The sequence below is a fragment of the Carettochelys insculpta genome, chromosome 3, assembly GCF_033958435.1.
Source record: "Carettochelys insculpta isolate YL-2023 chromosome 3, ASM3395843v1, whole genome shotgun sequence".
Classification (NCBI taxonomy): Eukaryota; Metazoa; Chordata; order Testudines; family Carettochelyidae; genus Carettochelys; species Carettochelys insculpta.
In genome coordinates, this window is record NC_134139.1 from 102,934,707 (window position 1) to 102,958,775 (window position 24,069).

The 24,069-nt window shown below is 41.8% G+C and overlaps 1 protein-coding gene across 2 annotated transcripts in view; it reads right to left on the reverse strand.

The window, feature by feature from the left end:
- The window catches only part of ARFGEF3 (ARFGEF family member 3), a 128,064-nt gene that overhangs the window by 21,123 nt on the left and 82,872 nt on the right, over window positions 1–24,069 (reverse strand). For both annotated transcript variants that reach the window (XM_074990480.1, XM_074990479.1), the window contains exons 15-31: window positions 23,575–23,682; window positions 23,049–23,264; window positions 22,701–22,811; window positions 19,737–19,887; window positions 18,487–18,801; window positions 16,612–16,745; window positions 14,786–14,931; window positions 13,067–13,246; window positions 12,351–12,495; window positions 8,775–8,897; window positions 6,351–6,448; window positions 5,035–5,179; window positions 4,509–4,637; window positions 2,991–3,167; window positions 2,399–2,513; window positions 1,468–1,570; window positions 565–696 (exon numbers count right to left, since the gene is read on the reverse strand). In XM_074990480.1, coding sequence (XP_074846581.1) covers window positions 565–696; window positions 1,468–1,570; window positions 2,399–2,513; window positions 2,991–3,167; window positions 4,509–4,637; window positions 5,035–5,179; window positions 6,351–6,448; window positions 8,775–8,897; window positions 12,351–12,495; window positions 13,067–13,246; window positions 14,786–14,931; window positions 16,612–16,745; window positions 18,487–18,801; window positions 19,737–19,887; window positions 22,701–22,811; window positions 23,049–23,264; window positions 23,575–23,682 — 2,528 coding nt within the window. The remainder of the gene's footprint in view (window positions 1–564; window positions 697–1,467; window positions 1,571–2,398; window positions 2,514–2,990; window positions 3,168–4,508; window positions 4,638–5,034; window positions 5,180–6,350; window positions 6,449–8,774; window positions 8,898–12,350; window positions 12,496–13,066; window positions 13,247–14,785; window positions 14,932–16,611; window positions 16,746–18,486; window positions 18,802–19,736; window positions 19,888–22,700; window positions 22,812–23,048; window positions 23,265–23,574; window positions 23,683–24,069) is intronic.

A 24,069-nucleotide genomic window follows, 5' to 3' on the forward strand; every position in this document is an offset into this window, starting at 1 on the left:
TGACTTTAAAATGTATCACCGGCACTTGGACCATACATAGAAGTCAATGGTCAAGTTTCAGCACTCTGCCTTGGAAAGGTTGCTGACCTCTGAGCTAATCCATCCCTTTCTCCCAAGCACGATTGTCTTGAAGCTTCAAAGGCTTGTCCGATTTATTTTTAATGTGACCAAAGTGACAGACATTCCACTACACCTTTGGGGAGAATGATTATTCCTATGTGTAATAGGATATTTACCTACATTTGCACAAAGAGCTGCTTGGGGAAGTAGCTGATGTGGTGCTATCTTAAGAGACAAGGAAAGGAAAACCCCAGCAAGATGCTATTTTAATACTGAGCTTCACAACCCTACTGCTCCCAGAGGGAGACAGTGCACAGTCACAGGGAAATGCTTCCCTGGGCCTCCAGTGACAAAGGTACCGAGCAAAATACTATTCCCACAGCACAATTATTTGCCCTCTCTAAGAGCTTTTCCCTCCCACCTGCTTGTTGGTTTAACTCTTAGTCCACAGTTTGTTCTCTAGAAGGGAAGCCACTCTGGCTTCCTTTGTAATGAGACCATTACCTGCTGTGCCATGGCTCGGATTCGCCAATACTCCGCTTCGGCACTGGCGGAGAGAGATGGAGCCGCCACTTTCACTTCACAGGCATCACCGCTGAAGCTTTCAGAACCACTGTGGAAATAGCCCAATAGGTTCTACAGAGAGAGACAACACCAGATTTTCACTCAGCCAAAGAGTTGTAGAACTGTCTATCGTCACACACGTGCATTGCCAGATGTAGAGTGATATGTCCCATAACTGCCAGGGCATCTCCCATGATATTTATTTGAACAAATACACTGCGCTTCCCTTTTAAGCATCTTGGACTGTGATGATTTTACTGGGGTTTTTGGTTATACCCAAAGACACAGTCAAAAGAGGCAAGTGTTTTAGTCTGGACTCTGTTTGCAGCAAAGGCATGACTCAGGCCATTGGTGGTTTTCCCATTGCTTTTGTAAATCTAACTGAAGAACTGAATGTGAAGACACATCATGGAGACAAAATGTGTTGTCCCTTGCATCTGTTCAGTCCTTCTGATTTCACAAGACAAGAGTGAATGAAGAAGCCTGGTCACTTCCCTTCCTATCATTGGTGTAACATTAGAACACTGTTTTAGGAAGCAGGGCACCATGTCATTTTCTATGATGTGCATGTTCTTTAGAAAAAAAACCAAATACTTCTGTTTTCAGGGTTGTTAACCTGAAACCTTTCACTAAGCTAAAATTAACATAACAATAACTAAAATATGATGATAGATCTTAAATTACATTTGTGATGTTTTTGATTTTCAGGGAAGCAGTTTTAATGTCTGCTTAGGTGAAATCAGATGCAAAGGTTTCTCCCAAAAGTACATCTATTCATCTAGTAAATAATCAGTGAATTGAGGCTGGTGAGTACTCTAGCACTCATTAGGACATACTCATTACCTTTACTGGCTCCAATGTTGCAGAGAATGCATCCTGTAATGCGCAGCACGCAAGCCTCCACATCTCTTCAGTAAAAACTGGACCAGCTGTCACCAGAACATACCTGTAAGTAAGAGCGCTGGAAGCTATTACACCTGGAAGTCCTACAGAACCTTTCCTGACTCAAAGGAAGAAGGTAAACATTGGGACTATGGTGTAGAATAAAAATCTAAGCAGCCGCTTCACAAACATTAAGATAACATGTGTGCCAATCACCACCCTGACCAATTTGCCTAGATATTATATTTCTTTCCTGGCTGTTTTTTTGAGTGCTTTTAATCTATATGGACTGCATGCTTTCTAGGGCAAGGACTGCATCTTTCTTTATCATCTGTTCTGGGTTGTGCACCATATTTTAGGCCTGACTACAATAATAATTTGCAGAATGTGAGGGGGATGCTTACCTCAGGAGACCTGTGAATCCCATCCAACAGCAGTTGGATTCTTTTTTTTCTAGAGGTTGTGTACTGACTAGTGATGTATTTATTAACCTAGAGCAAATATCTTCGTGTGAGGAAGGTGTGTTTGTTTACATCATTTCCTGAAAATAATGGACTGTCTCTTCTGCTTTGGCAGCATTTAGCCAATATAGACAAGGCCTGCTGTGCACTCTCACACATTCTTACCTTCCCCTTGACAACTGGGAATTTAGTTTGATAACAACCAAACAGAATCTGGCTAATTGATGGAAATTTAATTTCAGCCTTTGGAAGCTTTTTCTAATTCTAGATTTTGCTTTTAAAGAACATGAGACAGATTATAGATTACAACGGAAATAGTGGCCTAAAGGAACAATCTCTGTGTTTGACCAAGACTTCTCATTTACTTGTCTTAGGCCAAACATCCTCTTTTTTAATATGCTGATGGGGGAAAAGAGGCTCTTTTATATTACCTTATACAGGAGCAGCCAACTCTGGAGATTGTTTCTGTAGGCTCTGCCACACAGGCTACCAACAACTTGAAGAGATCTTTTAGCATGGTATTAATCATATTCTCATAGCCAATGTCTACAAGGAAAAGAAAGTTGTTTTTAGCATGAGCATTTTTGCAAAATCATTTGACAAACAAACAGTCAGTCATTCTTCTTGATATTTTGATAGTTTACGAACTTGATTCTCTTTTACATTAGTGGCAGTTTGACGAGTATGAAAACACAACAAATTAAGAGGCAACCTGTTCTCTTCAGGCAATGACATGGGAATGTAAAATACCCCCCACTGATGCTGGGGAAAGTACTGTGTTAACTCCTATTCCTGCTAATTCCAGTCCATTATGATACTGAGTGTGAAACCTGGTAACTTTATATTTTTGGAAAGTTTAACCTACCCTCCTTTAAAGGTAAAAATGACCTTCCCACTCTCCCTGATTTTGACTTGTTCTTGAACAATGAAAACTCAGATCTCTTCCAAGCATCTGATGCAGTGAAGCCTAGTCTCATTGGTGATTGTGTCATTGGATCTGATGCTTGAAGGGACATTACTTGCCTGAATGTATGAAACTTTGAATGTGTTCCACTACTAGTTCACAGGAAAGACCAATCGCATGTTTGAAATTAGCAGATGCCACATCCCAATAAGAATGGTCACCATGGCTACGATGGAGCCAGAGGGACATCGTGGGGAGTAGAAGATGTACAACAGCGTAAATCCCAAATCCTGGACCTGAGAGGAAAACATGACCATAGTAAGAATTTTAGGCTGTGTATACCTTCTTAAATATATGCCCAAACTCTAAGAAATCCAATAGCCTTTACCAGACTGAGATCCTGGATCATGTGATGTTAATGAAAATTACTTCCAAAAATATCTAAAATGTTTGTGTTGACTTGACAAAAACCCAGTAATGTTTACAGCATTATCTATCTGTTCAAGGTGTATAAATTACCGCCCATTAATTGAAGGGTCACAAAGTACCCATCTGCCTTCTTGGATCTCGTACAGATTTATGGTAAGATGTAAGAGAAGACAGAGCAACTATCTTCTGGGGAGCAGTGATCAAGAACATGGCAATAAAATAAATACTGGGCATGGCAGAACTTTGTTTCTATGAGTTTGACACCAACAATGTTTTTTTACCCTTCAACAAGCCAAACACTTGTGTGTTCTTAATATAAAGTATATATTGAGATGTAAAGGCATATGTTGCTACACTATGGTGTCTGTTGCACAGTTCTGGTTCTGACTATAGAAATGCAAACTCAGTAGTGCAGTTTTATGCTGCATGAACATTCAAAAAGGATTGCATAAACAGTGTCTAACAGTAGACAGAGAACAGTCCAGCACTTCAAGAAACAGGAGAGGTTTTTCAAGCAGATGCAAGAAAGCAAGGTAACAGTCTTTTAGAAACAGTTCACTCATGGAAAGATAGGTAGGTACACAGAAGGGGCAAGTGTGCGCTTATGTGTGAGAGAGAGAGAGAGATACAGTAAACGCTTTCATATCCAGCAGTCCCGGGACCAGGACGTTGCCAGATATTCAAATATGCTGGATAATAGAGAGCTATATCTAGCAATGCATAAAACACTAAAGAAAAACAAGATTAGCTATTAAGAAATAAAAATGTATGCAGAGTACTTTATTCTCAACAACAGCAGTACTGTACACTGTAAACTTATACTGCATTTGCTGTATTTACTACCCCATACTGTACCTATGGAAAACATAACAATTTACTTCTGGTTAAAATGCTGCTTATTTAAGAGTTCTGGATGATAGAATGCTGGATATGAAAGTGTTTACTGTATTTGTGAGTGATGACATCAAGGAAATATTTGTTATCCCTTTCCCCTCCCCTCTGCAAAGACTATCATCTTTTAAATACAGCTCCACTAGGAGCCAGTCAGTGGGATCTTTAGCCAAGCCAAGGAGTTACAGCTCAACACCACGAGGACAGTTTCTCCTCTCTAGAGGAGCTAAGCAAACTATCTTCCCAGTCCTCTCTAGCTTAATAAGGATCTTTTTCCTGTTTCAGTAGCCAATGTTATATGAAGTCATTGAACTTACCAGGAACTTTAGTAACATCTCTCAGCAACTCAAAGAGTAAATCCAGAGTGGGTGGCTGGTGCTGGCGGGGACAGTTGGATATGGCAGTTGTTAATTCTTCCAGCAGAATGATCCAGATATTGATAAGGCCTAGAAATATAGACATGTGATGAGATGCTAGCTACGAGGTGGGGGGAAACAAACTAGAAACTATTTATAATGAATTTACTCATTATCAGGATTCATTGTTATTACTTGGTCACCTTATCACAGAAGAGTGTAGGTCTTACGCTGGCCATACATGAGGTGCAATCATCTGCTTACGTTTGGCAGGAGAGAGCTAAGTGGAACCTTGGTTCTCCCCACTGAGAGGAACCAGCACAATAGAGCTTAACTTGCAACATACATGGATATGTTAACAATACAGACATAGGGCAACTTCATATTTCTGAATACCTACAGCAGTTAGCCAAAGTCACAATTGCACGTGGAGCGGCTTAACTCCTGTGTGTAAGAACAATTATGCAAGAGCAATTAATTCACCTACCAGTGTCATCCTCAAAGTCAGAAAGGACACACTCGATACCATCCTCACTGCTGGCTGAGCGCTCCTGCACTCGTCGGGGCAGGCTGGCCAGCCGGCCACTGAGGAAAATTGGCTTCAAGGGCATTTTGTAGATTTTAGCTAGCAACTTAACAAGGAGAAAACAAAACACGGGAAAGCGTGAAAGTTCTGCCACACTACACACAGGGAAAATAAGTATTAGAGTAACAGTAATATCTGGGGGTGATATTTGGGTCCATATAGTAGAGGTGTAGTCTAGGGAAATTAATACAGGATTAGCAATCAAGAAATCCTTAAACTGCTAATTTGTTCTGTGACCTTCAGGCCACCAACAGGGGGAGGGAGGGAAGGAAGGGAGCAGTTTCCCCAAGGCCCACAGTTTCAAAGGGTCCTGGAGTTCTGGCCTCTGCTTAAATAGTAGCAGCAGCTGCCAGAGCTCCAGGCCCCTTTGAAATGCTGCAGCAGCACTGCTCCAGCTGTATATGGCTGTGGTGGAGGGAGGGAGAAAGGGGCGTGGCCAGTAGCACAATCTGGGCAGCACTGAACTGACCGCTCTTGTCCTTGCCTGTTCTGCTATTATCCCCCTCCCTTTCTGGGCACAGAGCTGGCTCCCCCTTCCCACTTTGTCAGCACTGCTGGTGACCATGGACAAGTCATTTAAATAATCTGGCTCTCAGGTCCCCAACTGTACAGTTCAAATAATACTGATCCTGCATGAGTGGTGTGAGGGTTAATGGTACACAGAATACTTTGAAAACATAAAGCTCTGAATTAATACCAACTATTATCATTACCTACCAGCCATCTGCCTATCTGCAGAATATTCTGGCGACTGTTTTATTCTGTTCTGATCACTAGGCCAGTAAAGGCTGATTTCTCCTTAAACAACATGTACTGGTTTGCCACCTGCAACGAATGTGATCTGTGCAACATTATATCACCAGCCACCAGAGATAATGTTCATGCCCCCATCTCTGTTCTGAAAGCTGAGATTCCATATTTTCTGGTGCCATAAAGCACTGGTATCTAAGTAAACTGAAGTTCTTGAGAGGGGGGCTGAGTCTACTATATCTTGCCCCCTTCAGCTGGTCAAGAGAGTAAGAAACTCCAGCAAAGAACTGACCTTTGGCTTCCACTATGGCAATGCAGGATGTTACCACAAAGCTTTCCACAAAGATTCTACACACAGAATATTCCATTATATGCAAGTGAACATTTCCAATGACTGCTGAGAGTTGACAAGCCTAGAAGTGATTCTGTAGTTTAGGTCTGTACCTCTCTGTGATCAGTAAGCATACCTGAGAACACCTCCTGAGGTAATCAAGTGCGGGAAGGCACAAGTCTGTAGACATAGATCCTGACACACAATCACCAATCTCCTTACACTCCACTTCTCCTAGGAGTAGAAGGGCAGGGTGAAACAAAAGGGACAAAAAAAGAAAACACAGCATTGAAAGTTATGCAGTGCACATTTTTCATTCAATTGGCTATTATGTGCTATTGATGACACATTCCCTACATGCAACCTTTAGACATCAGTCCAAAGAGTTTGGGGAGACTTCTCACATCCAAAAACATAACAGCAGTCACACTTCATATTAGAGTGCATAGACAAATACTTTATTTACAAATGTTAACATTTGATAAATGCTGTAATAAATAGATTCAGGAGGTTGCTCATATAACCAGAATTTATATTCATCTATGTAAGACCAATGGACCTGGATTATCCGCAGGAAGGAATGAACCTCTGACCTTAGGGGCTAAAGCCATGTGCTCTACTGCGTAAGTTAAAAGCCAGCAGGCTCTCAGCTAACACTGTAATACAGAGACTTCACTCTTCCTTGTCAGTGGTCTCAGTGCCTCTGGGATTACATCTATAACATCTTCAAATGAAAATTCTTATAACATTATAACACATGCTACACACATCAATATCTATTTCTCATTCATGAACTATTCATATGTGTACTTTTAATGTAAAATGTGACCACATTTAAGAGGGATGTGACATCTTTAATTCATGTGGGTGCAAGTTCAAACCTGGTGTAACTCCACTGGTAACAGAAACAGTGCCAGAAATACATTTGGCCCACTGTAGCACACTAACGTGGCAGGCCGTCTGGAGAATGGAATTGTTAATAGGCTAATGGGAGAGAGTTGTTTTTTGTTCAAAGAATTTTAGACAATTTTATTTCAACTTTTCCGTGCCTACTGCAAGCCACAAGTGCTTTCCTGCAGTTGAAACAAACTAAACAGCTCTTTGTATATTTTATTGTTAAAAATGTGGTTCCTCATAGACACTGTATCGGAGGTGCATGAGATCCAGGGCCTTATCCAAAGTCTATTGATGTATGTGGGGAGACAAAAGTTGATTTTGGTAAGCTTAGGAAAAAATCACTAATACTTAAATATCCTCTCTTTTGTTACTGTGTATGAGCAAAATCTTAGTAACAGTTGGTGATGGCCTGAAGTTCCAGGTAACTAGAACAACACTTGAAGGTAAATATTACATATAATGAGACATTTGTAAAAAAAATTGTAAATTAGATACAGAGTACAAATTCATCTGTCCACTATAATTAGACAGACAAGAAATATCCATTTACTCGCCCTTTAGTATACCCATCTCACCAAATGGAAAACATATTTTTTAAACTATCAAAAGAAAAAAATCCACTGCTGAAGACAAACAGGTTGAGAGTTTAACAGCTTCTTCTTTTGCCTTCAGCGTACAATTTTCATTTTCTCCATAAAGTAGCAAATAATTGAAAATCCATTCTCTTCTCCTTCCTCAGGGGCTAGGACACGTGTCCACTGAAATCAATGGTAAAACACCCTTTGACTCCAGAGGGTATGAATGTTGCTGTGTCATTTATGAATTAAAAGGTAGAGTTAAAAGAAAGTAGGGCCTTGTTCCATTTTCCATGGCATTTTATTATTTATATTACCAGGAGGAAAATCAGTTCCTTATTTTCTTAGTGTTTCTGGCAATTGTTTTTTAATGATCAAAGCAAGTAGGGAAACGTGAGTAAGAGGCAGAACAACCCACCAAAAATTGCCTTTGTTCGGAAATGTCTCCAAGCATTATAATTACAATACAAGGTCACCTTGACTTGGCATACCCTATCTTCTCTCCCATTTATTCTCCCTCACTATCACAAAGGAAAAGTTACTCTTGCTGAAAGATTATTACCTGTGCTACTCATTTTCTTACTAAAACTGCCCTTATGAAGGAAACGTTAGTGTTCTTTGTGCTAATCCAACCCTGCCACCCAAAACTACAATACCATGACTGCAGATTTCTGAACCATCACTGTAGAATGCTGTAGTATTTACATATGGGTATCTTAGGGTCATAGTGAAAATGAGAAAAGATGTCTGAATCTTTGTTGCTGTGATATGCCCTACAATCTAATAGCATCAAAATTTTTTAAATAATCCCTTTTAATCTGTAATTTAAAGAAGTGGGTTTTACCTATGAAAGCTCATTACCTAATAAAGAAATAAATGTGTTAGTCTTTAAGGTGCTACAGAACTGCTTGTTTTTTATTCTGATGTCTTTCATACAGGATCTCTGCTTCTCATCTGTGGAACCTCTTTCCATATATATTCTGTACATTATAATAAACCAAAGTCACTTCTTCCAGAATAAAAAACTCCCCTCCCCACCCAAAAGGTTCTGCTTGGTGAAATAAAAGACAAAAAAAAAACATAGTTACCCAGTCCTTTGACAAACTTCATAAGGCACATAATGTAACTAGTGGCGGCATTGGCAAAGACCTGAATGTTGTCTGTGTTGAGAAATGCTTCAAAGACATCAAAAACTGGAGCCTGGCATTTCCCTATAAGAACAGCAGGATGTAAAGACAGTTAAACTTATTAAAAAAAAAAAAAAGTTGAGGTTCCCTGTGTTTTCTTGTTACACTAGTTCAGCTGAGAGTACGGTGCCTCTTCTAAGATACATGGGCAACTTTCTGACAGGCCAATGTCGTGAATGCCTTGGAACCTGCATGTGCTTTTCCTTTTTCCTTGCTCGCAAGGAACTAGCATTGGTGATGGATTTACAGGTGACTCTGTACCTGATCAACAGAAAATGTGTGTCATAGTTTTGCAGACTCCAAGGCCAGAAGGCATCATTATGATGTTCTACTCTGACCACCCGTAGAAAACAGGCCAAAGAATGTCCCCAGAAATTATCCCTAGAGCAGACCTGCCTCAGCTGCAAAAACCTCTCTCTAGCTCAGGCTGTAGCACTTCATACTTTTAGCTCTGGTTTTGGACCCTGGTTCAGTTGTCGGTGTGGCTAGCTGACTGAGTGGCTGTCACATTCATAGTCTATCCATCTGACAAAGACAAAACTGGTCTATTTTTTTGAGTTAATAATAAAGCCTTTAAAAGCCTGCCTATTGTACACAATACGTATAGAACCATAGAATGCTAGGACTGGAAGGGACCTTGAGGTGTCACGGAGTCCAGCCCCCTGCCCTCATGGCAGGACCAAGTACTGTCTAGACCATCCCTGACAGACATATATCTAACCTGTTCTTAAATATCTCCAGAGATGGAGATTCCACAACTTCCCTAGGCAATTTATTCCAGTGTTTGACCACCCTGACAGAAACCTTTTCCTAATGTCCAACCTAAACCTCCCTTGCTGCAGTTTAAGCCCATTGCTTCTTGTTCTATCCTCAGAGGCCAAGAACAACAAGTTTTTTCCCTCCTCCTTATGACACCCTTTTAGATACCTGAACACCACTATCATGTCCCCCCTTAATCTTCTTTTTTCCACACCAAACAAGCCCAATGCTTTCAGTCTTTCTTCGTGGGTCATGTTCTCTAGACCTTTGATCATTCTTGTTGCTCTTCTCTGGACCCTTTCCAATTCCTCCACCTCTTTCTTGAAATGTGGCGCCCAGAACTGGACACAATACTCCAACTGAGGCCTAACCAGCGCAGAGTAGAGAGGAAGAATGACTTCTCATGTCTTGTTCACAACACACCTGTTAATGCATCCCAGAAGCATGTTTGCTTTTTTTGGCAACAGCAGCACACAGTTGACTCATATTTAACTTGTGGTTCTCTATAACCCCTAGATCCCTTTCTGCCATACTCCTTTCTAGACAGTTGCTTCCCATTCTGTATGTGTGAAACTGATTGTTCCTTCCTAAGTGGAGCACTTTGTATTTGTCTTTATTAAACTTCATCCTGTTTCCTTCAGACCATTTATCCAATTTGCCCAGATCATTTTGAATTTTGACCCTACCCTCCAAAGCAGTTGCAACCCCTCCTAGCTTGGTATCATCTGCAAACTTAATAAGTGTACTTTCTATGCCAAATGTCTAAATCGTTGATGAAGATATTGAACAGAACTGGTCGCAACACAGACCCCTGTGGAACCCCACTTGTTATACTTTTCCAGCAAGATTGAGAACCATTTATAATAACTCTCTGAGTATGGTTATCCAGCCAGTTTTGCACCCACCTTATAGTAGCCCGATCTAAGTTGTATTTGCCTAGTTTATTGATAAGACTATCATGAGACCATATCAAATGCCTTACTAAGGTCTAGGTATACCACATCTGCCGCTTCTCCCTTATCCACACGGCTCGTTATTCTATCAAAGAAAGCTATCAGATTGGTTTCACACGATTTGTTCTTTGCAAATCCATGCTGGCTGTTCCCTATCAGCCTACCACCTTCCAAGTGTTTGCAGATGATTTCCTCAATTACTTGTTCCATTATCTTTCCTAGCACAGAAGTTATAGTGACTGGTCTGTAGTTTCCTGTGTTGTTCTTATTCCCCTTTTTATAGACGGGCACTATATTTGCCTTTTTCCAGTCTTCTGGAATCTCTCCTGTCTCCCGTGATTTTCCAGAGATGATAGCTAGTGGCTCAGGTACCTCGTCCATCAGCTCCTTGAGTATTCTAGGATGCGTTTCATCAGGCCCTGGTGACTTGCAGACATCTGACTTTCCTAAGTGATTTTTAGCTTATTTTTTTTTAATTTTACCTTCTAAACCTACCCCTTTCCCACTAGCATTCATTATGTTGGGCATTCCTTCTTCAGACTTTTCAGTGAAGACCGAAACAAAGATGTCATTAAGCATCTCTGCCATTTCCAAGTTTCTCATAACTGTTTCTCCCTCCTCACTGAGCAATGGGCCTACACTATCCTTGGTTTTCCTCTTGCCTTTAATGTATTCATAAAAAGTCTTGTTTCCCTTTATGCCCATGGCTAATTTGATCTTATTTTGTGCCTTTGCCTTTCTAATCTTGCCCCTGTATTCCTGTGTTGTTTGCCTATATTCATCCTTTGTAATTTGTCCTAGTTTTCATTTTTATATGATTCCTTTTTTTTTTTTTTTTTTTTTTTGAGAGATCATGCAAGATCTCCTGGTTAAGCCAAGGCAGTCTTTTGCCATATTTCCTATCTGTCCTACGCAGCAGGGTAGCTTGCTTTTGGGCCCTTAATAATGTCCCTTTGAAAAACTGCGAACTCTCCTCCATTGTTTTTCCCCTCAGTCTTGCTTCCCATTGGACCCTACCTACCAGTTCTCTGAGGTATGAAAGACCAGATTCCAGCAAGCACATAATACTTGCCTATATCTGACTTTAAAAAATATAAAAATACCTGTTAAGTTGATCAAAACCTAGAATAATTGGCGTTTCTCCACACAAGTTCCGTAACATTGACGCACACTGTTCAGGAGTGATCTGGGACTGCTCTACCAAGTGTGTTACAGATGAGGCTTCATGAGTTATGTGTTAGTGTTATGTGAGGTGAAGCTTACTCACCACCTGCCCAGCACTTCTAGTGCTTTTATCTTATAGAAGCACCTATTTCACATTGTGGGCAAAACATAGGCTTGGCTTGGGTGCATAAAGAAGAGATTGCCATAAAGAGCATCTTTCTTTACTGCAATAGGATATTCACAGAGGAACCCAATGGATCTAATGTTCCAGCAGCATAAAAAGGCTCAGCCATACTGCTGAATGGCTTTGTTTATACTCTGTTCTGAAGCCCTTATGTCTGCTACCATCTGGCAGGAATAAGAGCATAAAGTGTTTAGGGCTTTATGTTTATTGTCTTCCTTACTAAAAATATTCCAGATACTGTCATGTACTGCAGTAAGGACCAACACACTGCACTGACACTATGAATTTTACAATATATTCTTTTGGACCCTTACTGTAGATTATGGTAATACTTTTATTTATGTACTTATTATAGCCCAGAAATAAAGGGACAAAGAAACCAAGGCGAACTGAACAAGCAACAGAGAAAATTTGTACCCATAGAATATTCTCTGACAAGGTACTCCTTAACTTCGGACTTGCTACTGCTGCGCACTGTTTCCAGGGCACTGAACAAGGGCCTCCACCCGGACTGGATCTGAATGGAACACACCTCCACCAGCTCGCCTATAGATGTGACCACCTGTTGTGAGCAAAGCAGAAAGAACTTAAAAAAAAAAATTAAATCCACCCACTGGGACAGATGGAAGGAATAATGAATGGAAGTTACCCTACAACATCTACAGAAGTAACGAACAAAGATTTCCCCCCACACACAAAATGTTACTTTTCATTAAAATCTAAAGGACTGGAAGTTGAATGACTGCATTCCTGCTATAAGGCCAAAAAACCGCCAGCCATATACTCCAAAAGCCTACTACTTAGGCTGCAATTGGATGTGCTCACTCTTTGAAGATATGGCTCTAGCGCACAGTGTACACTAGGCGAAGTCCCTTACTTAGTGAAAGAAGTAATTTGAACCTGAAGTGAGCCCTGACAAAGGAACAGTACTGCTGAACAGTACCCTGTACTGTAGAAAAGCCATTATATCGAACTGCACTTGGGTGACAATGGTCAGAGCGCCTTTTACAGAGAGGAGCTTATTACAAAAACACATCCTGATAGACTGAGCACAATTGTGTTGTGTACACTTGAGGCCCACCTTTGTTTGTATGGCTCATAGGGCACAGACACCATCGTTGTGGTTGACTTACCTGGTCCTGGACATCCTCATCACACAGCTCCAGCTGCATGATGCGCTCAAATGGGCGGAACAGCGCCTCATTGAAGTGAAAATGAGGGGGCTCGTTCCAGTCTGTCAGTACCTCGGTGAGGATGTCATGGATGAAGGAGACAGCCTTCCGAGAAACATGTCTCTCCTTGTGACAGGCGGCCTACAGGGAGAGACAGATGAAGGAAGAAATACCAGAATTTTGGCCAAGCAAAAAACCTGCTGTCCAATTAGACTGTCTGGGGGATGTAGAAGTAGCACTTGGTTGTGCCAAGCTCCCAAATAGCTGCAGCATAGCCTGGTCAGAGGCTCCTGCTTGAACAAACCAAGTGATGTTCAATGGCAAACACACAGCTGTGTATGGTAGATGCTGAGTATTCTGGAGATGGAGGAAGATTTATTGAGCACTCAAATGAAGCACTAAACTCAAAAGTTAAAAAGGGTCTACAGTCATCCATGCTTTTTTGGAGTATTGTTGATTTGAATGGCTAACATGTGAGAGATTTAATTTCTGTTCATTCTCCTTATATAAATATAACATTCTCTTAAAAGTCCACTTACAGATAGGTACTGTACTTAGTATCTTCTTAGACATTTGGGAAAGGGATCGGTTATCTGTTTGGCATTAGCTGCCTATAGGACAATAGAAATGACTAGCAATAAAGTATACTAAATAAGAAATGGAAAGGACTCACTGTTTATCTAGGAAGAGCTATTCAGAAATTGGGAATGGAGTGAATCCAGACAGAAAATTTTTCCCCACAGGGGCATTACCCACCCATCTCAAAGATCAGTCCTTCCGCTCCAACCAGCCTCTTCCTCCTTATGCTTTCACCTATGCCAAAATTCTCCCAAAGAGAACTATACTGGCCCAATATTTTCAGAGTGACAGGTGATTTTTGGGAGCCTCATTCTTTGGGTACCCAAACCGAGACATTTTAAAGAGGCTTAGATTTCAGAAGGCAGATGCTCAGCACCTTCTGACAACTGGGCCCCATTACTATGTCTTAATCTGGGTATCTAAAATCACTAGTCCCTTTGAAAAATGTAAGCCACTTGTACAGTCAGAACATGCCACTGTGGACACTTCAACAGGCATTAACCCGTGACTTCAAATATTTTCTTTATCATAGATCCTAAACACCTGAGAAATCTACATCTTGTGCACCTTAAAAACCTGAATGCATGATGACACATTACCATTAACAACATAAACAAGGGTCAGGCACACAAACTTGTCATATGCACGACATACACCCAAGAAACCCAGCTCTACTAGACAGAGCTGTCGCCAATTATTTTAGGCACAACTAGTTTCCACAAGAATACAGGAGTGGTCATGTTGAAATAGACCAATGGTCTGTCTCTAGAACCATATTTTCAAATGTAGCAATTATTAGTTACTTGAGAGGTAAATGTGAGTGCCCACATGTACCTCTCTCTAGCTGTGGGAAGAACGGTGCTTTCGAATGCGGGGTTTCCTTTCGAAGGAAACCCTGCTACACAGCTGTTTGTGATTCAAAAGCAGCCCCATTCGGAATCGAAATCCTGCAGGAGTATGTAAATGAGGCACAAGATATTTAAATCCCCCCCATTTGCATTTTTGAATGGCTGTGTAGTGTAGCTGCAGCCTATATGAGGTGCATTTGTAATATGTTGTAGCTGTGAGTTCCACAGGTTTTTCCCTCTCTCTCTCTCTCACCTCTACAAGATGAGGTGCTACCAGGCTCCAGCACCGCATGAGATGGAGCAATGGGCGGGATTTACTCCGTACAATCCTGAGCATGACATCCCCAAGACGAAACAAATGGAGTGCACTTCTCCTGTCCTGGGTAGACTTTATTTCACCTACAAGAAAAATAAAGTGCATTAAGTAAACAGATAGAAAATTTTTATGACAGGAAGGGTAATTAACAGAAATAGAAACATCTCCAGCATTTCATCTCTGAAGGTCTGGGTTGGAATTCAGTTCTGGTCAGGAAGTATTTGATTTAAATACATACACGTCAAAAGTAAACCAGAAAGTAATTCAGAATAGGAAACAGTCTGAGCCTGCAAAACCCGACTCCGTAGGAATAGCTTACACAGCTATGCAGCTGAGATATCTTCCACTGCTTCAAACATTGTGCATTTTGAAAGTAAGAATGCTTGGGGAAAGTACAAAACAATCAATGAATGATAACAATTAATCATAATGTTCTACCTGGCAAACATGCGGTCTAGGTGGGCAGGTGGTTTATGATTCATCCAGAGCACAAGTTGGCATAGAATCCTTTGGTAACATTTACAGGGAAGAGTATTAATTGAAGTTTCTTTTTTTTTTTTGGTAGTGGAATGTTGTATATTCTCTTTACAGAGTTGAAGAACACAAGACAAAGAGAACTTAACAACATATTCTTAATTCCTCAACACTTTGAAGATTATCCAAACACTAAGAATTTTGTATCCCACTACTTTCAAAATGATGGGAAAATCCACATCACTGACTGGCTCAAAAGGAAGCCCCTGCTTTTTTTTTTTTTCTACTTCTCCTAATGGGGAACATAATTAGGAAGCTTACTTCTTTGTGACACATAAAACAAATATTTCAGCAGCTGTGTGCACTAGGTTAATAATTAATGGTATTGGTCTTTAAAACTGAATTATTCCCATAATTTATTGATGGAACAGAGTGTACAAAACACACCAGGAGATTCTTTATTAATAATAAAGAAACACCTGCTGCTGAGGCCTGAGAGAGAAGATGTACAAGTAGAAAATACCGAATTCAGTGTCATTCTGTAATAATGCAAAGTAGCACAAAATTAAATCTGAATTCACTGGCGGGGGGATTCACCCCTTTGCAGTGGGCCAGTGTTATTCCTGTGGACCACTCAAATCTTACTTAGATCTTGGCCCAAAGTTCTTAGAAATCAATGAAAAATATTCTCTTTTGATCAGGCTCTTATGTTCCATCTGAAGACCATTGGGAGACTTATGTATTGTACTGTTCTTTTTTCTACAGGGGGTTGGATTCCACAATGGAAGGGAGAGAACTAGAGAACATATTCCCCTGGCTTTATCTTAAGAGCTCCTGTTGGATGCTCTGTCTACGAGCCTCTCCTGGCTTACTGCCATGGGTACCTATTTAGTGACATGGAACCTATATCCACGGTCCAAGTCACCTCTGAATAAAGCCCACAGATCTCGCTAATTTGGAATCTTGAAAGACATTTAAACTGTATTATTGTTATTATTATTGTTGCTGTTTGTTGTTTATATTAGAGTAGAAGCCAGATGTCTTATTCAAGATTAGTGCCCCAATGCACAGCTAGGTGCTGTATCACAGAAGCTGAAAGCTCTCTTGGTCAGGAACAGTAGATTTTTTTTTTAAATGCTTTAGGGCTCTTACACTGAACGCTCTATTTTTCTGTTGCCTTTCAGCTGTCTGTCCTGCATACATTGCAACAAAACAAAGTAAATCATGTAGGTTATGCACAAAACATCTAAGAAACACCTGAATCCTTAAGAGGCCTGTAGTAGATTTACCTGGCATTGCTAATGAGTAATCAACAGTATCTGTGACTGAGTGAAAGAGCTGGGATTGAGAAGCTTTTTTGAGCTGGTATAGGAAGCCACCCAGCGCCATCAGGTTTAGCTTGTCAGCAGCATCTTCAAATAGCCTGTAAGCAACAGTGCAGAGAACATAACGTGAAAATGAGCCATGGCGGTTAAAGTTTGTGCATTGAAGAACCTCAGGTACATATAGCTGCTGCCTGCCAGTGCTGGAAGCAGATTAGTTTTCTGAGAGTGCATTTACACTAGGAACTAACTTTGAAGTTAACTCTGAAGTTAGGTGCTACTTCAAAGTAGCCAGCAGAGAGTCTACATGCATTTTCCCTTACTTCAAAGTTAATTTTGAAGTAAGGGAGCCCAACTTCAAAGTCCTTATTTCATTCCTGGGAATGGAGTAGTGCCCTACTTCAAAGTTAACTTCAAAGTAGGGTGTGTGTAGACACTGCCAGAGAAGAGCTCAGATGCCAGCAGCATAGGGGCCAGCACTGCCCCCCCCCCACACCCTGCGAACCCCATGGTTTGGAACCCATCAGGCCCGGAGGCTCCCAGATCAGGGAGGTCCAACCTATATGAGTAAGGCTGCATGGAGGTCATGAATTCTGTAACTTTCCATGACCTCCATGATTTCTGTAGTTGCCACTGTGGCCGGCTCCAGGCCTGCCTGAGAAGATCAATGGCCACTGCTGGGGTAGTTTGGTTGTGGGAGTGGGCTCAGAGACAGCCCAGCAGGCTCAGCCAATGGGCAAGGCCCAAGGCAGCCCACTGTCAGTGGGGGCTAGGTGGTGCATGCTGGATTTCTCTCCCCATAGGAGCTGCAGGAAAACGTCAGCTGTTTCCAGGAAGCTGTGTGGAGCAGGGTAGGGAGTCTGCCTGCTGGGATCCTGGGCTGAGCACCGCCAACTACCTGCCTCCCTCCAGGACCCGTGAACTCCCCCGCTGCCCCAGCCCAAATTTTAGTTATGGGTACACAGTACAAGTCATGGACACATCTGGGGGTGTGAATTTGTTTACTGCCTGTGACGTGTCCATGACTTTTATTAAAAATACCCATGATTAAAACATAGCCTTACCTATGAGACATTTAGCTTCCCCCATGTTTTCAAATTTAGGCCTACATTTCAGCACCTAAGCAGGTGGTGTGATTTGCCACAGGACTACACATCCAAAGCCCCCACTGAACTTTTGAATCTTCTGATTTAGAATGGCACTGTTTAAAAATTGTAAGCTGAACTTACATTTGTGTGTATTTGCATTTTTGCTCCCTCTGTTTAGGGGATCACAATACTAATAGTGACTGATATCCCCATGAAATTCCGCAACAGCCTAGTAAAAGAACTAATACGGCCAGGGCTTAATCTTGTTCTCATTCCAACAGATAATCTCTCCTTCACTTGTATGGGGCAGAATCAAGCCCCTATTCAGGTCTACAGTGAATTATGAAAAAAAAAAAAAATCACATCTATATAACTAAGAGTGCTATTAAGTATTTGTAATATTCTGTAGCCCTGCCCACAGTATTTCAATTCTGAATTTAATGAAAAATTATGAAGCATATGAAATGCACTATTCAGACACTAAATTTTAGCTCAGAATTTACAAAGATATGTTCCTCTTGGGAAAATTTCAGCAAAAATGAGATTTTTTTTTTTTATCATGTTACGAGTACGTGAAAAACAGGATGTGCTAACGAAAAGCTCAACCCCACCTCAATGACACCTTTGACTGCTAAGGGAACAACATAAATATCTGTATGGTCCAGAACAGGCAGCCTGTTCCCCTTACTTCATAAGAAGAGTCAGGAGAGGTTTTGAGAAGCCAAAAATCAGGTTTCAGACATTGCCAACATACCGGTCAGCCTGTGTGGAGAGGATGAGCACAGCCTTGGCAGCATTGCTTCCACTTAGCAGGCTGCCGCCACGGAAGTCGAAAGCTCTGCCCTTGGTACCCTCCTTGATGAGGTCTTGAATGGAGATGGGCTGGATGACTGGATTGTTGCTCAGGGTGGTCTCCTGCTGGGGAGTCAGTTCTTTGGGAGAGACTGCAGACAGATAATCCCCTTGCAGCCCTCCTGTGGCCTGCTGCGATTGGGTGATAGTGAGAGCAGGCTGGGATGCACCATCACTGAAATGGGTGTGCTCCAGAGTGCTGATGTATTCACACACCCTTAGGGAAAAAAGGGGAAAGACGGATTGTGAATTCCTAGAGCTGATCGCTATGGAACCATTTGCTTCAGCACTGTTAAGAGGTAACCTGAAAACATCTGTCAAATAATGAAGTCCTACGTATTTCCTTTACTGGCCTCCAACAGCGTCTGTCCCTGCAGCTAGTTTAATTGTCCAGAAAATGCATAGGCCAATCACAAGAAAAGGGAGTTATAAAAGCAAAAAGAAACCCATTAACAGAAAATGGTGATGTAGGAACAACTGGCTGGTGGTCAGATCTGCTTTGGAGTCAGGCTGGCTCCAAAGACCAAGATATCTGGTGCCAAGTAAGTGGAGGTTAGCTATCCTGCCTGATGGCATGGAATTTCTCAGAAAGTGATATTGCACTGATCTAAAATCTGAGGCGAGACTTCCAGAAATGCCTGCCACCTTTGTGTTTCTAACTGCCTTGACTTTCAATGAGCTTAGAAAGGAAGGATAGCCTGAAGACTGGGGCACATGCTGGTAGCCTGAGATCAGTTCCTTGCTCCTTCCTACATGTCCTTACTCAAGGGGTATTAGATACCTGAATATCCTTAGAGGATCCAGCCTTAGCTCCCCAATGCCTCATGTTTTCACCTTTACCATAGGGGTAATAGCACTGCTCTGGTTCACAGTGATGCTGTGTGGATCAATATATCAAGGACTGGAAAGCACTCAGATGGGTGTACTTACGATTATCTCAGGCACTTTTAAAAACCTCCTCGTCATTCTCCTTTCAGCTACTGATTTGCACTCAGCTTCCTAAGTCCAGTCTATTTCGGTGTGTGGCCCAGGAGCATCTCCCAGAATGATAAAATGAAGGCATACCAATCTATTTCTCTCCCTTGTGCCCTAGGTGGTAGGATTCTGTTAAAATCTTTGACACTTTGACTGAATACCATTCGATTCCTGTACCTGAACACATGAGGCCAACAGTCTTGATTGTGACTTCCCATTTCCAGCCCAACATTGAGGATGGCATCCATGCACAAAACATGAGCAGGGTGCAGGGCAACTCCCTGTACTTTCCCCATCTGTTCCAGCTTCTGCTCCACTTTCTGCTTCACTGTCCAATGAACAATAAAAGAACATTATTTGAGAACAATCAACACTTGAGAAACAAACATTTATTCTCACGTATAGCGGTGATGGAGCAGACTACAATATAAGAGAGAGCTACGTTCATACGGCAGTTTAGACGAAACATAAAACCTAACGCCTTTTTCAGATGTACTTGCAACACTTAAAAGAGAGTTTCCTTTTTATTTTTACATTTGAGAGAGAATGTACTGCACAGAAGGTGCTGGACTGACTCCATTATATAATGCATATCTTGTTATCTGCACCAGATACAGAATTGCAAGACACACCGCAAGCTTCCCTCTTCTGCTGTTTGGAATCACTTCTGGCAATAAGAGCTGTGTCTACACATACACGCTGCTTCGAAGTAGCGGCACTAACTTCGAAATAGCGCCCGTCACGGCTACACGTGTTAGGCGCTATTTCGATGTTAACATCGACGTTAAGCGGCGAGACATCGAAGCCGCTAACCCCATGAGGGGATAGGAATAGCGCCCTACTTCGACGTTCAACGTCGAAGTAGGGACCGTGTAGTCGTTGTGCGTCCCGCAACATCGAAATTGCGGGGTCCTCCATGGCGGCCATCAGCTGAGGGGTTGAGACACACTCTCTCTCCAGCCCCTGCGGGGCTCTATGGTCACCGTGTGCAGCAGCCCTTAGCCCAGGGCTTCTGGCTGCTGCTGCTGCAGCTGGGGATCCATGCTGCATGCACAGGGTCTGCAACCAGTTGTTGGCTCTGTGGATCTTGTGTTGTTTAGTGCAACTGTGTCTGGGAGGGGCCCCTTAAGGGAGCGGCTTGCTGTTGAGTCCGCCCTGTGACCCTGTCTGCAGCTGTGCCTGGCACCCTTATTTCGATGTGCGCTACTGTGGCGTGTAGACGTTCCCTCGCAGTGCCTATTTCGATGTGGTGCTGCCCAACGTCGATGTTGAACGTCGACGTTGCCAGCCCTGGAGGACGTGTAGACGTTATTCATCGAAATAGCCTATTTCGATGTCACTACATCGAAATAAGCTATTTCGATGTAGCGTTCACGTGTAGACGTAGCCAAGGAGTCCGGTGCCACTGTAAAAACACTAACAAATTACTAGAGCACAAGCTTTCATGAGATACAACTCACTTCTTCCGATGCTGGAAGAGAGAAAGGAAGGGATACAGAGATGGGAGTGTAACATCAGAGCTAATTAAATGAGCATGGATGTGGCTCACCTCCAATAGTGATGATAAGGTGAAAGTACCTGAAGGGGAAATTACTTATTATAATGAGAGTTCCATTCCACATCTTCATTTAAACGTCTTCTGATAGTGTCATATGTGCATATACATTCCAGCTCAGCAGATTACCATTGTAGTCTGTTTTTGAAGATTTTTTTTTTTGCCATTTCAGTAATTCAAATACAAATTTGAAGCGTAATGCTTCACTGACTCTGTTTATGCTCTTCATAGGCATGCATCATATTTGTGTTTGAAGTTATGAGTACTGGCTATGTACTTGTATTTCAAATATTTGCCACTGTGAGATAACAGGCTTGGTCAACTATTGTGAAAGGACGGCTAGTGAAATGAATAGAAATACTTAACTGACAATGGGCCTTAATAGGTGCCAATCCATATCTGAGGTACTTTGCTGTGCATGTTCAGGCCAGCATGTAAGCGATGGTTGTTACCTAAAAAGGACTGCATCATGCGTGGACAGATGTCTTGCTCATGTGACAAACTCCATCTTGGCACAGACTTTCAAACAGCAAGAACAATGGAATTTCCTCCATTTGTCTTCATTCCAGTTCAGCACTTCTGGAGCTCTTTGCTGTGAACTGAGCCCAAAAGGACCAATGGCCCATCCCAACAAAGGATGTATCCCAAAGATTTATAAAACAGATTATTCCACCTCTGCTACAAGCCTGCACTAAGGACTTTGCAGTTGGTGAATGCAATTTGGCTCCTTAAACAAATTTTACTCTCAACCTTTTCTTTTTATTAATACACGTTTCGATTTTAGATTGTAAAGGAAAGGCAACAGTGAGCTTTTGGGTAAGATATGAGGTATAAATTGACCTAGGAATGTGGCTGGTCCTTTCGGATTGGAAGAACCTGTTTGGATTTGATGAAATTGGTTTTCATAGCCACTCATTTGTGTAAGGAGTGGTACAAGGTGGTGACACAGGGAAGATAGAGTAACTGAGGGAATTGCTAGTATGACTTCTTGCTAACCAGCATAGTCAGCAGAAGTGCTCTTTGTGACTGGTTTGGTGTGCCTTATAGTAGAGGACTCCCTGTCTTGGGCTGTAGGTAGCCCTGTCTCTAAGCAATTTGCCCCGATTTGACTCTCTCAAAGGTGCCCCAGAAATCCCATCCTATGTTGCAGAGATAGTAAATGTAGTATAAATAAATATGTTAAGTTAATGTCATGAAACTAAATATGACTGAGAATATTTTTGTGTCCTACTGAACTCATGGTAGTGTTAGATGCATGTTTTATAAAGGTTATTGCTATTTAAGGTGCCGCTGCAGATGCTTTTTTGTGTCATCAAACTTTAAAAGATGAAACTTCAAAATATAGTTTGAGATTAATAGTGTTCAGTAGAAGATTTATATAGAATAAAATGGATTGCGAAGTAAAAACCAGGTCCTGGTACAATGAAGTCTATGTGAAACAAATGGTTCCCATAGAGTTGCATGACAATGTAATGTGGCAGTGAAATTCCCTTATCCCTGCCTTTCCTATCCACAACAAAATACCTTACAATGTCATTTGTACAGGGAACATTGGATAATAAGGACTAACTGCTAACAGTAGCTACCTTGAGTTATAGTATCACTGGGCTCTGGGGTTTCTCTCTCTTCCTTCTCTTCTTGAACGCAGGAAGCAGCAGCCATTTGGGCAAGGGCAGATGCACAATTAGCAGCAACCCCTATGAAGAAGCAAAAACACACATCATCTAAGCAGCATTTTGATTTCTCTCCTTCACTGGATGTATGCAATCTTAACACCAGACAGCATCAAGAACAGGGCTACTGACTTCTACACCAATCTTTGATGTGCTTCCATTTGCCTCCTTCTTCCCCAAACTCCCCCTTAAGAACATTTCCTATCCACTGGTTCTTCTAGCTGCATGAAATCCATCTGAGGATTCAGTCCATATTGATACCTAGAGCACAGCTCAGCCGGGCTGCCTTCCTCAGTCCATCCAAGCTCATACAAATGGAATCTTTCTCCTTCTGGTTCTGCTCCTTGACTCCTTCTGCTCCCAGGATGAATGCTAACCCTTTGGAGCTTCCTGCCATGCGACCAGTCAAAGGCGTGGATAAGGTGTCAATCAAATTCTTCCAGCAGCCAATCAGAAGGTATCTGGCGAAAGCAACACCTGCAGCAAGAAATGCATCCATCATTTCACTGGAAAGTGAAACAGGCCCCCTCCTCTACTTGATGGATCATTTTCACTGACTTAGTTTTTGTAAAAGTAAAAACACAGTTACACTATGATGGCCTTCTGCAGCACCAGGTGTGATTATAATATTTAAACATATTAAGTTAAATTACTCCATGGTGTAACTTCTCTGATCTTTGTCCCCAGTTCGTCTGAATCTTCTGCACACTTGAATGAATTCCACGGGCTTCTACGGTCTATTTTAAGCATACTAGGAGGTGTACATTGTGCAATGCAGACTCCCTACCTGCCACAACAGAATCATCAGTCTTCTGGTTCTGGGTGAGAGGAGACTGTGTTGATGCAGAGGCCATCAGCTGCCCACCTATCGCACTGCTCCCCAAGCCATCAATATCTGCCAGACCATAAAAAAACACCACACACATATGGGTAAGAACATTTCATATTGAACCACTGCACTAAGAGATTCCAGAATTTTCTGACAGTATATTTTTGAGAATCTGATTCTCTGGTAGCATGAAGGGACCTGAATGAGGGTACAAACGGGCATCCAGCGACATTTGAATTATAATCCTGTCTGTCCTTTTCAGTGTAATTTTAAAGGATTAAAAGAAAAAGGCATCTATCACCTTGAGCTACAGTCCAGGAGACCTCAGAGATAGGAAATGTTCTCCTGATGTTACTCACAGTTCAAGATAATCCACATCTTTGACTCAGCTGGACCCCCTAAGCAGGTCCTTGGCATAGAGTCCCATGTGCCATTTCGGCAAGCCCCTCTGGA